The sequence below is a fragment of the Diadema setosum genome, chromosome 19 (assembly GCF_964275005.1).
Source record: "Diadema setosum chromosome 19, eeDiaSeto1, whole genome shotgun sequence".
Lineage (NCBI taxonomy): Eukaryota > Metazoa > Echinodermata > Echinoidea > Diadematoida > Diadematidae > Diadema > Diadema setosum.
Genome location: NC_092703.1, coordinates 4,951,698 through 4,968,239, shown reverse-complemented (window position 1 = coordinate 4,968,239; position 16,542 = coordinate 4,951,698). Strand labels below are relative to the sequence as shown.

General features: G+C 36.7%; 2 protein-coding genes across 2 annotated transcripts in view; one reads left to right on the top strand and one right to left on the bottom strand.

The window, feature by feature from the left end:
• LOC140242911 (5'-nucleotidase domain-containing protein 1-like) overlaps positions 1-16,542 on the top strand; it is a 314,572-nt gene that overhangs the window by 268,440 nt on the left and 29,590 nt on the right. The window lies entirely within an intron of this gene.
• LOC140242827 (uncharacterized) lies at positions 4,506-7,050 on the bottom strand. The gene is made up of 2 exons (XM_072322579.1): positions 6,064-7,050; positions 4,506-4,529 (listed from the first exon to the last, which is right to left on the bottom strand). Exons 1-2 carry the CDS (start codon positions 7,048-7,050, stop codon positions 4,506-4,508), a joined length of 1,011 nt encoding a protein of 336 aa, XP_072178680.1.

The following is a 16,542-nucleotide window of genomic DNA, read 5'->3' as shown; positions in this document are numbered from 1 at the left end:
GGGTTGCTCCCCCCCCCCCCTTGGGACCCAGGGGAGGGGGGTGGGGAGGGGTCCTAATGGGGCATAAATGTACATTTTCATCATCTTCTTGAGAACCCCATGATGGATTTTCACTTGGCAGGTAGTATCCTTAGGGGCATAGGATATCAGTCTGTTCAAATGGGCACCGCATCCCACCTGGAGGGCCCCAGGGGCCCCAAACTTCCCAAAATGAAGGAATTTTTAAAAATCTTCTTCTTTAGAACCAGAAGTGATAGAGCTAAGTTAATACTATGAGTTAGTACATTAATGACTGTAGTATCAAGTTTGTTCATAGCAAATCCAGGGGTGCCCTCTTGGGGGCAGGGTGGAGTGATGGGGAGGTCCAAATGGGGGCTTAAATTGTGCATTAATTTTCCTCTTCTTCCTGATAACCTCATGATGGATTTTTATCAAACTTGGCAGGTAGTATCTCTAGGGGGTTAGGATCTCAATTTATCAAAATAGGCACCATGCCTCACCTATGGGGCCCCAGGGGGCCCCAATCCCCTCAAAATTAAGGAATCTTTAAAAATTTGGGCTCTTATTGTACATTTTCTATCTTCTATAAGAATGCCTGGTCAAATTTTGGTAGAGCTGTGAATAATTTACATTAGTGACCGCGTGAAAGGTGAACTTGCGATACTCAGGTGAGCGCTAGACCTGTGGGTCTCTTGTTCATTTTTGCTGCTACTCGATGAATAATCCTGTTTTCTCTTGATTTGCTTCATTTAAATTCCTTTAATTCTTTAACTCGCCTTACTGGAGGCTAATAGATTATATTGATTAACCCATTGGGGACAGTTTGATTTTGCCACTATAGGCATTTCCTATAGAAGGTTGCCCGAGTAAACTCGGACTCATCCTCAATGGGTTAAGAGAAAATAAAAGAGTGTTGAGGAATTGGGTATTTGTTTGAACATTATCTTATCACTGAAATAAACTGGTTTCGGCACAGCAGTATAGTGCCAATGCCCAATAAACAATATGTGATGCAGATTCAAATCCCAGGCTAGCTGCTTCTTTTTCACCTGGAGTCAGTTTCATGAAGTAATCCCATTAAAGTCACAACAAGGTCTTACTGTTTAATAAATACCAAAAAATAAAGTTGTTCATAATTATGATATGTAGCAGTGTAGGCTTTCACAATCACACAGATTTCCTGTTCACAAAATTAAGTATATTGTACCCAGTATCATGTTCTCACCTTATGCTCTATTCATGTTTCACTGACATCTGTAGTCAATTGCACACATTTCTTCATGTTTTATTTCACAGCTATATCTATTCTTATCCAGCTACACGATCTGATCAGTAATTATAACATAAATTCGTAAATGGCCCTAACCTGACCTGACACTTGTCAACCAGTCACACATGAATAATGATTTAAAATGGGTTAAAGTCTAGTTAGGTGATCCGAGTATCCTCTCGGATCACCTTCTGTTTTTGTACGGATTCTTTCTTCTTCTTCTTCTTTTTCTTCTTCTTTCTCCCCAAAAGTTGTGCATCGATTAGCTCAGAAAGTCCTCTTCCTATCAATTTCAAACTTATATCATATATGTATCGTGTCCCAAAGACGACAGCGCAAGTAAAATCATAGTAATCAGTCGACCATGACGTCACTATGACGTCATTATATGAAAACACATTTTCATGCATATCTCATTAATAGAATGGAATTCTTCAATGAAATTTACGTGACTTATATTTTAAGTCAAGCGGATTCTACTCATATTCTCAGAATTCATATTCATTTTAAAACGCGCGCGTACGCGCGCGTTGAAATATTTGTATGCTCAGATCGAGCTCAAATTTTTTTTGCACACGTTTCAGACCATTTAGAGCATTTTTTGAAAAATTGAAAACATTTTACGGACGCGTACGCGCGCGCGCATATACGCACGCACAGCTCATATGCAATAGAAATTTCCCGTTTTTTCACACTTATCGCCTGCCTGAAATGTCAGGGAATATGTCTACCAAGTTTCAAGTCAATCCGACTCAATATGACGTCATACGGGCCCGTCAAAGTTGAAACTCCGCGCGCGCGTCAATGGCGATATACAGTGCAACAATGCCAAAAAACCGCCAATTTTAAATCCGATTTTACTCGTCAGGATGGACGGTGACCCCCCATTTTCTTTACATATTCTGAAAGCTGATGAGTTGTACATGTCATTTCATGGGTTGGCGATGCTGGAAAAATGATTAAAAGATATCAAATTTCTTAATAAAATAAAAAGAGCAAATTTTCAAAATGACGTCATCAAATTACAAGTTCACTCGAGCGTATCTCACTTATCCTTGGCCAATTTTCACCCAGATTTCAGTATGTTGCAGCTTACTTAATGCTCTTTCATTAATATAATAACAACATTTTGATTAGATGACGGCATCACCTCGTAATATTGGATTGAAAGTAATCTTGTCAAATTTGACCAGTTTACGTGTTATCTTAATGGGAGTGCAGTTTTTCTGGAAATGAAAATTGACATGACTTTCCTTTTCGAGCACTAGGTCACCTATGCTTCGGTGAATTTCTCTAAGATTTTAATATGTTGTAGCTGAGACTTTGGGCTATCGTTTCTGTGCCCTTCATTTTTTCATACGGTATCGGGATCACGTCCAAAAACTTGGTTGAAATCAAAGCCTATCTTCGATATATTTTCATATTTCTTTCTTTTTCCAACTTTCTTTGCAATAACTCAAGAAAAACATACTCTATCACCACCATATTTTGCACATGTTTAGTTCATGTCACGTACATTATTTCATAAAATAACAACTACTTCATCAGACGCCATCTTGGGTATGTAAATTAGGGTCAAAGGTCATAAATGTTTCATCCTGTATCTTGGTGAATACATGTTCTATCTTCCCCATATTTTGCACACGTAAAGACCGTGTTACAAGGATCATTTCACAAAATAACCACTTTTTCCTCAGATGCCATCTTGTCTGTGCAGATCGGGGTCAAAGGTCATAATATTATGTACTTCTTTCTTTATCTTCGTTGTGACGTGTTATCTCTATGGGAGGGAATTTTTCTAGATGTGAAAATTGACATGATTGTCTTTATCGAGCACTAGCTCACTTACCCTTCGGTTAATTTCTCCCAGATTTTAATATGTTGTAGCTGAGACTTTGGGCTATCGTACGTGTCCCCTTTGTTATTTTATATAATGTCGGGATCACGTCCAAAAAAGTGGTTGAAATTAAAGATTATCTTCGATGTATTTTCATATTTCTTTCCTTTTTCCAATTTTCTTTGCAATAACTCAAGAAAAATAGCCCCTATCAACCCCATATTTTGCACATGTTTAGTTAATGTTACGTACATTATTTCATAAAATAACAACTACTTGATCAGACACCATCTTGGGTATGTAAATTAGGGTCAAAGGTCATAAATGTTTCATCCTGTATCTTGGTGAATACATGTCTTATCTTTCCCATATGTTGCACACGCAAAGACCATGTTACAAGAATCATTTCACAAAATAACCACTTTTTGCTCAGATGCCATCTTGGGGGTGCAAAGTGGGGTCAAAGGTCAAATATACTTCATTCTGCATCTACGGAATTCGGTACCCAAGATGGCAGGTCTGACTCCCTTTTCAAAATGAGAATCCAAACATCACACGACCAATGTCCCTAATCTTAGGTGAAAACTCGAATCATTGATTTAAAAAAAAAAAAAATCGGATCACCTAATTTGTCAGTCTTGACAAATTCCGAGTCTAGTTTATTTCAGCACTGTTCACTCACTTCGGCAACACAGCCAATGTTATTTTTTTCCCTTTGAATCCATGTAGTTTAAAAGAAGTCATACGATTATAAAAGTACAATTCATACACATTTACAGCAAACACCAAGCAAAATTCAAAAACAAAATATACACAGTTATATGACAGAAACGATAGGAAGTAAAACAATTTATGAATCCAGTGTAATCAACTGAAAGATAAAGAAATGATGCCCTACAGTTCTGTGCAGTAAATGTATTATAATGTCTTTTTTTTTTTCATTTTTTTTTTTCAAAACAGAGACAGATGCACTTTGTTCATTATCATCTTTAAAAGACTGCTTCATAATATGGCACCATGAAATGTTGTCCTTGGATATGGTACATTTGAGTTTAGTATTGTTTGTCTTAGATTATAATTACACAGATTATTTAACTAAATGATTTGTTCAATTATGGTAGGATGCATGATCTAATTTGCAATCATAAATTTTAAAATGTAATAATTGTTTATCACTTCTTTCAACAAATATGTCTAAGTAATTTTCATTTTCTATTTTTGTGCATCAAATTGAATATTGCCTCACTTGGAAATCTCTACTTTACATTCACAACAAATCTCATGGCTGTATTGAGCATTTTCTGAAATTTACTTCAATTTCTTTTGTATATTTTCCAAATTATACTACAATAATCAATTATGTTGCTCTTAGTGATTATTTTATGGGTATTTCAAGTGCTATGTAATGTAGACCTTCATGCTCTTCAGTGGAGAAGCAATGAAAAACACATCTGAACAGATAATAAAGAAGCAATGAGTTTTTTCCCCCTTCATCTTGTTCTTGTTTAACATAAGCAGTATTTCTTCCTCCTCTCTTTCCCCTCTCTCGTGAAGCAATTCCTTTTTTCTTTTTTTTTTTGCTACAAGGCTTACAAACACATCAACATTGAATCTTCACTCAAGTGTTTGTTGAAGACCATTTTCAGCATTTCATTTTTTTTCTTTTGCATTAATAATTTTGTGAATATTATCCTCAATGCATTCACTCAATAAGTTGATTTTGATTTTATGTCATGTATGGGCATTGAAAATAGAAATTAGTTCACATATCACATTTTATAGCATAAAATAATTCAAAGAGGCCATTAAAAGCCCCCCCCCCCCCCCCCGTCAAACATGTATATACCCATTGTACAAAGAAATTAAACAAATATGTGTAACATCAAGATACAATGAAAAGCAGAACTTTATTTTGATGCATCATTATATCTCCTTTAATAAGCTTCTCCAGCAATGCAACACATAAAACAAAATGTTGGTGTCAATCCATAAAAGCCCCAGGCCTGTAGGTAACCATAGGATTGGATTAAGGCCGACCATGATAAATGCTTGTTTAATTATGGGGGATAAAAGGTTTGCATGGTATTTGATTTCATTTTTATTTTATTTATGAAACTGTACCAGTCTTACACTCAAGACTCAAAAGACAGTTCCACAAATCTATTTACACATTTGACTGTATAATGATATGATTTACTTACAAGGCAAACAGTAAACACTATACAAAAAGCAAAATATACAATAAACTGTGACTAGAAAATTGTGACTACATTACAAGTCAACATGAAAGACTGATCTTGAGAAGATGTGAAATATGAATGAACCGCAAAAGAAGAGCTTGTAATTGTTGGTTCCATTGAAAAAAATAGTTGATAAACAATGAGGAAGGTGGAACCAGAACGCAATTTGAAAGTTGGAAAAATAAGGAGGGGGAGTTAGTCCTGACAAGGATTCCTGTGGGAAAGAAAGCAATATTGAAAGCTGTAGTCCTTAAAAGACCTCTTGAGAAAGAAGGAATGTGGAAGAGTTGTATTAAAGTGGCAAACAACTGCAAAGTATTAGAAAGGACCACAGAAAGGGTTGTGTCGACAGAAGAAAATTTGAAAGAGGAAAGATTCTGCGGTTAGGCAAAGAGAAGTTAAGAGAGTAGGATAAGGAAAATAAGTCCTGAAAAGAGGATGCTGGGTAGTTCTCTCTGAAGAGAGTTGTGTTAACAACTGGTGATAACCTTTGGAGGTTTAGTATAATGGATAGCTAAGATACTCTGTGGACATGACATTTCAAGGAGATTGACTATCTGTCATTTGTTAGTTTTTTTGATGGCATCATTGTTTGGGTTTCTTTTTTTTCCCCCTTTTTTCCTTCATTTTTTGGCTTTCTTTTTTTCCCTCTTTTTTTCTTCTTCCTTCTTTTTTTCTTCTTCCCTCTTTTTTTCTTCTTTTTTCTTTCTTTTTGCCTCTGCTTGTTTGTGTACTTCTTCTTCAGTACTTAACACATAGTTAAGTGTGACACTGACTAAGTAAAAAATTATCAGTGTCACGCAGAGAGTAATTATCTCTATAGCTCGCATAGTTTTAAGAATGTCGTTCTGATAATGTTGTCCTTGAAATGGGGTAGGATCAGTAGATGGTAAGTTAGATACAAATGGCCTAGAAGGAGTTGCCTCGTCAGGCTGGTATGCCCTTGTGGTAAACTCTTCTTCATTCGGTGTAGAGGTACAAAGGACCTGTTCCTTGTGACTCTTATACTCAGTACATGTACACCTGTCCACATCATTCCTAAACGTAGCGGAGCAGCAGAATACAGGAGTGTTCTTTTTGGCCCAGAACATTCCAATCAAATGGGTTCTGTTAAAATGCATGTTCAAAGGGGGCAACCTGAGATCCGGATTGAAACAGGCAATGAAGCCAGCATGCATACCCCTTGTAGCTTGACAGTTGATGACAGTCCAAGTTTCATCACTGCCGAGATAGTTCTGGATTGAGAATTCAGATGATTCAGTGCTGCTACAGTTGGCTGGTCCTGGGGGAAAGTCAACCGATAAATGTTTCTTTTTGCTCTCCAGAACCATAGTCCCCTGACTGTCGTATAGAACACAAAGATATGCACTCTCATCTTCTCTAGTGATGTTGTTGATACTCAGTCTCACAACTGTACTGTCACCCCTTGCTTCTGTGGATACCTCTATCCTTTTTGCCTGCGAAGCCTCCAAGTTTTCCTTTCCAGTCTTGTGAAATAATATGGTGGAGCCTTTCCTTATTTCAACAGCTATGCTTTGAGGGGCGATATCAGGGAATGTGTACTCAACAAGTGCATCTTGTCCTTCTGTAAAGCTTGACATCATTGAGCCAGCTGGTAGAAAATATGTGAAAAGAACTGATGCCAAGACAAGTTCATGCATTCCTCGTGAACTACATCGATGGCCGCTTAGTTTTGGATGCATTTTACATTTAATTGAGATTGATGCTCATGCTCTTTTCACTCTTCAATGTCATTAAACACTGATGTTCAGAGAACAGAGTCTTTGGAGAGCATTGAGAATCTATCATTTTGCGATCACATCAGTTTGACTATTATGTCAAAGTTCTTCTGTGACGAAACACCAGGGCTACGTTACTTTGTCTAAAAACTTCAAGTAGGCTGTACACTGTTAGGAAATGTTTCAAGTCGAAATCTTTTTGTAGAATGATGAGCTGTGATACCTGCAGGGATAAACATAGGTGAATGTGAATGAATAGAATGTCTACACACAGATTGTCACCCGTAATCACTGTATAGTAAAGTTGCAAACTGTAAATCCAAGAAAAACACCAAAAAGTTGGTTGTGATGAAAACGTTGTAATTGGAATTTTTCTGCTTGTAGAAGTGTGATTATTAACTCCTTATTTGCATGTCTCGGAATGTGTGGAATTACATTTTTTTTTTAACCCATTGAGGACGAGTCCCAAGTATACTCAGGCAAGTGTCTATGGGAAATGAGTGTTGTTGCAAAATCAGCCCGTCCTCAACGGGTTAATGTACTGTAGCGTGTTACTACACTGTACAACTGTATAGTATTTTGAATTGACCATTTTGTGTACAGATGCCCAAAATCTTCTTTGAGATGTAAGATGTTTTTCTGGACTGTATTTTTATACTTTTTTTTATCGATACATCTGCACAGCACACCTGAGTCACCACGGCTTTAAATTCTCTTTTCCCCCCTTTTTTTTATGAAATTGCATCAGTCTCCTGATTCTCTGTTAATTTAAACAATTGTTGAATGCAAATTATGGTGGCCCAAGTTTTCATAAAGTATACATCATTTCAATGCTTAAAGGTTGCACTATTTCCACTATGTAGAAAGAGGAAATTATTTTGCCCTCTTTTTTGTGGGTTTTCAGCTGGACGATCACATGCATGCACATAAATACATCCATATAATGAAAAATAAGAAACTCCTACTAATAAAACTAGTTCTCATTACATTGTATCATCACATGTATACAATGAGTAAATATACCATTATTGCAATTGTCTGCAACCAGTTAAATGTAGACTGCAATTCGAATAATATGACACTGATTTTGATTTCATAAAGACTTTCTGGAAAGTTTATTTAGAACAATTGCTATCGGACAGTGCAGATAAACATGTAAGAATTTGTTGGAACTTTAAATCTGTCACTGCTTGATTTACTTTGCACGAGTAAAGAAATGACAACTCTTTTATATGTACTTGCAGCCCTTGCTGCAATGCAGGAGGCATCTGTCACTTTGTGTAACAGTTGTGTCAAATTTTTGCTAGAATGATGCAATCAGAGCTGCCAACTAGTACTGATTTTCAGTAATTTCTACTGAAATTGGACAAGAATACTGAAGGTTACAAGCAAATTACTGATTTTAGAAATCATTGTCTGTGATAAATTCTATAACACTGTTAAGGATTACTGATTTTCACTCAAAAAAGGTGCAAATTACTGATTTTCAGCCATCATAGTACTGAAAGGCTTTTACAAAAGTTGGCAGCTCTGTGCAATGGTATGTATAACCAGAAACATTTGAATACATCATGTAGCTGACTTCTTTGCCTTCAGAATACACATTTGTGCACTAATCATGAGTTTCCGGCAAGAAAACAAGAACAGCACAAATAGCGTAGGCTACTCACCCCATTTTACCAGTTCCTTTGCTTTCTTTTCTGTGCCACACCTTTAGTCATGTTCCCGAGTATTGAGTATGGGATGATTCGCACTGGATAGGTGCTACTAGAGCAGTCTTTTAGTCAATAAAAAGCTCTGATGCGATTTACATTTTACTTTATGAGGTGGTCTGTGCATCTCATAAGGTGGCTAATATATTATAGGATTGTTTTTACAAACTTTGATTTTAACTACAATACATGAAGAGTAAACTGAATGATTTACGACTGACACTACGTTACATATATCAGACAATACAATTGAAAGATACGTGCAGAGATATCTGTGATATACGTGTATTGTGGTCTTTTTACAATGTGCGAAGTGCAACAAGTAGTTTACTGAAAAGACAAAAGAACATTAATGAAATGAGGGAAAGAGTTCTTCCGCCTAACTCCCAGAAGAATAGTCATGGTAATGTGTAAGAAGATAATGAATAAAAGTGTACCTGTCAAAAACATGATATTTATTCTGAACCCCTTTTCAATTAATTTTATCAAGTGCATTATGCTGAAATGATCCTGTCTATGATTTGCTGGAAAACATACTAAAAAAAACAACAATCAATTCAGTGCTCATTTATGTTGATTTAGGGCAATTTGTCAATCATTTGCAATGAAAAGATCTCAGCAGAAGAATTTCATGAATTGAATAATTACGCAGTACCTGCTGCATCCTATAAGGATTAGAACCAACACTTGCTGTCAGGCGAAAGCATGTTAGTCTAGTGGAGATGACGCCTGTCTGGAGATCGGGGCCCGTTTCATAAACTTGTCATCAGTGACAAGTTGTCATAGATGTGACAAGCTACTGAAATCCTTGCATCTGATTGGCTGAGAGCAAATTTGTCATAGAAATGTGGCAGTTGTCACTGATAACAAGTTTTATGTAAGGCGACTCGCTCTGCGTGCCCCCGTATAGCGCGTTTACCCCACAAACCTGTTGGCCGGCGAGTGGAGCGAGCCGCCTTTATCCACTCGTTCAGGGATGTGTACTTTTGTCGTTGTTGTTGCTTTATATTCTTTGACAAATTTGCGTACAAGTTTGACGCAGAAAATACACACGGCACCAAGGCAAGCCGCGCGCGCTTGCTAACAAATTTGTACGCAAATTTGTCAAAGAATATAAATTTGTTAGCAAGCGCGCGCGGGTTGCTTTGGTGCCGTGTGTATTTTCTGCGTCAAATTTGTACGCAAATTTGTCAAAGAATATAAAGCAACAACAACGACAAAAGTACACATCCCTGATGAACGAGTGGATAAAGGCGGCTCGCTCCACTCGCCGGCCAACAGGTTTGTGGGGTAAACGCGCTATACGGGGGCACGCAGAGCGAGTCGCCTTGTTTAAAGGCTAGAGATCAGGAGGTGGTAGGTTCGAATCCTGCTCGAGTATGTACGTCCATGATTTCTTATCGTGGCTACCACTAGAAACGCTGATCAATTCAGTGCTTTTTTACATCAATGTAGGGCAATTTGTTAATGAGTTGTAATGAAAACATCTCGACGAAAGAATTTCATGAATTTGAACAGTTCATGTTCATGCTAATACAGATCGAGCAAACAATCATATTACTGTTGATGTTATTTAAACATTTTCATGTCAATGTTTGTGTTCTTTGTAAAGAATAACATTATGTGCTGATGAAAGTCTTGCTAGTGCTGTTTAATTTCTAATTTTCTCATGCATTTCCTACTGCAATGTAGAATAGACCATGACAATCACTTACAATAACAAGGTCCTACTCCTTGATAAATACCAAAGAAAGGTGTTCGTACCATACAATGTATGAAATGTAGCAGTGTAGGCTTTCACAATCACACAGATTCCCCTTTCACAAAATTAAAGGACAAGTTTACCTTCATTAACATAAGGATTAAGAGAATGCAGCAATATTAGTAGAACACATCAGTGAAAGTTTGAGGAAAATTGGACTAAGGCTCGTGATGTCATATGAGTGCAATAGTATAAAGAAAATGTAACGAAAATTCAACATATTTTCACTTTTTTCGCATAATAAAAGAGCACTAGACTTGCCTCTTTCTAAAGGCAATGGGAATAATATTACCCATAACATATATCAGTAACAAGTCAAGGGAATGTGTACTTTTTTCAAAAGATGAAATTTTGTGAAATTATCTTTATATTTTCCTTATATTGTTGTACGTATGTGACATCATACACTGCAGTAGTCTTCTCATCCACCGGTGACTGCACAAAAACTTCAAAAATTCATAACTTTTGAACGGATTGTCCGATTTTCCTCAAACTTTCAAAGATGTGTTCTACTAATATTGCTACATTCTCTCAATCCTTGATTGAAGGTGAACTTGTCCTTTAAGTATTGTAGCCACTATCATATTCTCACCTCATGCTCTGTTTATGTCTCACTTTCATCTATAGTCAGTTGCACACATTTACTTTTTTTTTTATTTAACAGCTATGTCTACTCTTATCCTGCTACACGATTCAATCAGTTTTACTGATATATTCCTCGAAAGTGCAAGAGCTATACATGTAATCATAATGCATGTGTCCCTGACCCGACTATACACTTGTCAAGCAGCAGCACATTAGTTGGGATTTGAGATGAGTTAAGTTAAGTTTATTCCACCATTGTTCTTTCAGTTCAGTGACTTTCATTTGGGTCCATGTAGTCTTGAAAATCATACAATTACAAAGGTACAGTCACGTACAATCCATACATAAGTATAGCAAACGAAAACAAGAAAGCAAAAACAAATTATACAAAATTATTTGACAAAAACAGTAGGAAATTAAGCCATGTATGCATCCAGTGTGATTGAATGAAAGAAGAGCAAATCTATCTTGTACAGTCCAGTGTGCACAGTACATTTTTCAATGATCTATTTATCTCATTTTTAGAAATTAAGAGAAAGATACACTTTATTTAACATCATCTTGAAGACGGTCCCATAGTTTGTCACGATGATAAGATGTCTTTGGATATGGTACATTTCATTCTAATTTTTGAATAAAGTTATTTGCTTAATTATGGTTTATGGCTTGGTCTTATTGTCAATTTTAAATTATAAATTCAAAAATTTAATAATTGTTTATCACTTCTTTCAACAAATTTGTCTAACCAGGTTTTATAATTTGTATGCATCAAATTGAATAATGCCTCACTTGGAAATCTCTACTTTACATTCATAACAAGCCTCATGACTCTATGGAGTATTTTCTGAAATTAACTTCAATTTTTTTATTCAATATTTTCCAAATTATACTGAAATAATCAATTATGTTGCTCTTTGTGATTATTTTATGGAAAATATATGTCAAGTGCCAGGTAATGTAAACCTTTATGCTCTTCAGCGGAGGAGGAATGAAAAACACACCTGAACAGATACCAAAGGTAATCAAGGTGCAATGAATTCTTACCCTTCATCCTTTCCTTGTTAAAAAGAAGTTGTACTTCTTCCTCCTTTCATTCCCCTCTGTCTTGAGGCAAGTCACTTGGAATATGTAAAGTAGATTTTTTTTTTTTTGGCTACAAGGCTTACAAAAACATCAACGTTGAATATTCACTCGAGTGTATGTTGAAGACTATTTTCAGCATTTCATTTTTTCCTTTTTCGTGAATCATTATGTGAATGTTATCCTCAATACATTTGTGGAGATGATTGGTTGGCTTAGCTTTTCAGTGTATGAACTATCATATTAGTGAGTGATAATGGATGAATATTGTAACAAAAAAGTAATATTGCGCACTCAACTTCAAAATTCTCTCGCACACAAGAATTCACAAATGTTTCGACTCTCAGTTCAACTCCAAAAGACCAATGAATTAGCATGCCCATTCACCTCACACTTTTTGATTTCGGGATTCACAGGTAGGCATACATTACTCAAAACAAAAGCTTTGGTACGACTGATATGCAGTTCTAGATCTAGCTGAAACAATTTATTCAGCAGGCAGGTATCAAAATTCCAGGTTCTTCATTTTAACACAGCATGTCTAACAGTCTCAATACACAATAGCTTTCATATTATACTCAGCTGGAAAATTGATCGCACTGTTTATAGAGCGGAAGGCCACTGCTTAAATGGTAGCACACATAAATTGTAAGCAACAAAAAATGAGGCAAAAACAAATAAAAACTGAGGCTAACAATATTCAAGATTACAAGTAGCCTACCCTAAGGCTACAGTACGCTCAACCAGAGACTACAGGCACTATTTATACAGCGGAAGGCCGCCGCTGTGATTTACATACATTGTGTATAACTTCTGTAGTTAGAGCTACCAGTACCAGTATCACAGTTCAGAGTATGGTCGCAATGAAACACCAGTAAGCTGCTAGGATTGTCCAGCACTAGCACCACTGTATGTCGGTATAGCAGTCCGTCTACTGTAGTCTTGGCGCTTGCAATCGTAGAATCAAACCATGGCCGCTGACGATAGAAGTGAACTGGGTGGTAGCCACTGATGTATAGGTGTTGTCGAACGCACAGGAACAAGGAACCCCCATGCACGAGTCTTGATGGCAGGTTCAATACATCAGTGTAGCCACAAACACGATACAGTCGATAGCCTAGCCGTGTGTGGTACGCTGGCAGTGTTCAGTCAGGAGCACGATGAACATGTAGCGCATCTACAGGCTAGCTAGGTCGATGGCATGGTCAATGGAAGTCCCTGGTAATGGGTGTGTCATAGGAGTGCCTGGTACCATCCGAGGTTGGGAATGTCCAACATAATAAGTGCAGTCCAATATAAATCTGACATTAGCCCGTTGAGGGCGAGTCCTGAGCACACTCGGGCAGGTGTCTGTTGGAAATGCGTGCTGGAGCAAAATCAGGCCATTCTCAACGAGTAAAGATCAGTGGATAACTGCAGAACAGAAGGCCTCCACAAGTAAACAAAACTAGTGTAAGACACTACATAGACCAAGTAGTAGACTAGTTTAGGCTGAAAATCTCAAAAGTCACAAAGGCAAAACTATTTTGATTGGTTATAAAATACTGCATACCTTTGAATAAGTAACTGCATAATGATTAGCTGACATACAGTAATTATTCGTAATTATACTTTCGATCAAAAATTTATCCTCTGGTGATTGGTTGAAAGAGCTTCACGTGATTATAGGTATTTTCAGTTATTTCAGAAAGTTGACACTCCATGAAGTGCTACTTGCAAAATGACGTTACTTCTATGACGACATTTTGCAATTAGTATACTACAGCATGTATTTGCAAAATTATGTCACAAAGCAATTCTGAAATTGTGCAAAGCTTTGCACCGTCACTCTGTGAAATGTAACAATTTCTAGCAAAACAATTGTGACGCCACAAAGCAATTTTGACATTGCGCACTGCTAGTACCGTCACTCTGTGAAATGTATCAATTTCTAATAAAACAATTGTGACGACATAAAAACAATATTAAATTCTGACATTGTGCATTGCTTCACACCTTATACTGTGCGTCGCCCTTGTAAATTTAACATTTTTAACAAACATCACAAAGCAGGTCCGACATTGTGCACAGCAACATGCTTCTTAATGTAGGATCCCTTCACAACATCGCATCCATCATACGACTTCTCGCTTTGAATTTCCCCCCATTTCCCCTTCTTTTGTTAAAATTTTTGATCCAAAATATAAAACAAATATACTTTGCCTAATTTGGAGTTTCTTGTTGAAACTGTAGGCCTTGGTGCCTCAAAAAGAACTACCGGTATTCACTTCGGGTCTGCACCCCTCAGTGAATAGTTGTTTTGGAGTCACCTCTGCCCGTAGTTTTAACAAGAAACTCTCAAGGCAAAGTATATTTGTATATTATATTTTAGCATACAAACCAGACTTCATGTGACTTTCCAGACAGTAACTGACCTTGGCATCTACAGTAGATGTTGAAAAGCTATGTGTATAAACCTACAGCAGTGTATAAGCACCCTGCATTTTATGCTGTTAAGAGTTATTAAAAATGCACTGCATATCTCTTTATGCATTGTCACATAAATGAATGTTGATCTGCTACACATTTACCAAATTTATAATGATTTTGATGTTAGATAATGTCACATGTGGACATTGAAAATGATAATTGTGTGATACACAATACTTAGCATGATGATGTGACACAATGAGTAGTGCATTGGAATTCAGATTCAGGGGTCAAGTGTTTGATACTCGTGCTTGCCATTTTTTTTTTTTTTTTTACTGTTTGTAATACTAACATTTTTTTTTTCTTTTTCTTTTCTAATGTGTTATTTTCCCTTTCTGAACTTTATCTTTTTCTGATTTTTTTTTATATTATAACAGCTAAACTATCTTTTTAATCTTTCTTTCTTTCTTTCTTCCACTTTCTGAGCAATAGCTCAAGAACAACAGACTCTGTAACCCAATAATTTGCACATATTTAGTCCATATCACAAACACCATTTCATAAAGTAACAACTACTCGAACACCAGACACCATCTTGGCTGTGTGGATAAGGGTCAAAGGTCATAAATACTTCATCCTGCATCTTGGTATTAAAGTACATGCCTTATCGTTCTGATATTTTACATGCATGTTGACCTTAATTGCAAGAATAATTTCACAAAAGTAAGGACTTTGCTCAGATGCTGTGTAAAACTGGGATAAAAGGTGAATTATACTTCATTCTGTATCTTTGTTTTGACATTAGTGTATGTGGTGTTACCCCAATACTTTGAAAATACATGGACCATGTTGCAAGGGTCATTTCAGAAAATAACTACTTTTTGTTCAGGTGCCATCTTGGTTGTCCAAAGAGGGTTAGACATTCAATTATACTGCATTCTATGTCTTCAATTGTGTAATATGTGGTATCACCTCCACATATGACACACATACACTGCAGGTCATGTTACAAGAATCATCCTCATAAAATTACTTTTTTTTTGCTCATCAGACACCATCTTGGCTGTGCAAATTAGGGTCAAAGGTTAGATATGCATCACCTTGGATCATGGAAAATACATGTTGGAATGCCCAAATATTTTGAACACTTATGGAATACAATACATGGCTCATTCTGTAAAATAAGGACTCTTTGGTCAGACACCATCTTGGGCAAAGAAAATGAGGTTTAAAGGTCAGAAATCCTTGTATCTTGGTTGTTCCTTGTAGGGGCAAGATTTTGCACTTATATATATCATGTTACTTGCACCATTCCATAGAAAAACGACTTTTTGTTCAGACGCCATCTTAATTGCCTGTGCAAGGTAGGGTCAAAGGTGAAGACTACTCCGTCTGTATCTTGGTAATCATGCGACCTAACACTCCTATATTTTGCACACATTTAGCCCACGTTATGTGGATTGTTTCATGAAGTAACAACTTTGTAATCAGATGCCATCTTAGCTGCTTAACTCTTTATGTGCCACGTTCGCACCTCCAACTCAGTCGACAGTGTGCCATCTTCGCATATTCTGCTCAACAAACAAAGCCGCCCAAACAGACTGATAAATAGCCAAATGCCACAGTACGATGAAAGTGTTTCTTGTGATTCCATTCTGCCCCAGGTAGCTTGATTTTATGTGGTGATTGGCTATCAAGTGGTGTTCCCTACAGAATTTGCGAGTAAATTCTAAGTTTTTGGCACTGTTTTGCGTGCAGAAGTAATGCCTCTACAATTATATGGCTACTGGTCATTTGAAAGAAAAACGATCGTAGATTTGTCATACAATTTACATCACAGCAAAGTTTGGCATTTTCTCGACAACTTTGCTCATGACATTTTCAGGGTAACAAAAATTTACTTTAACT

What these genes read in the sequence shown, in the direction of transcription:
- LOC140242827 (XM_072322579.1), bottom strand. Translation starts at nt 7,050, where the DNA reads ATGCATCCAAAACTAAGCGGCCATCGATGTAGTTCACGAGGAATGCAT. An exon ending in AAGTACACAAACAAGCAGAG is followed by an intron (nt 4,530 to 6,063) that starts GCAAAAAGAAAG and finishes TCTCCACTGAAG; the next exon opens with AGCATGAAGGTCTACATTAC.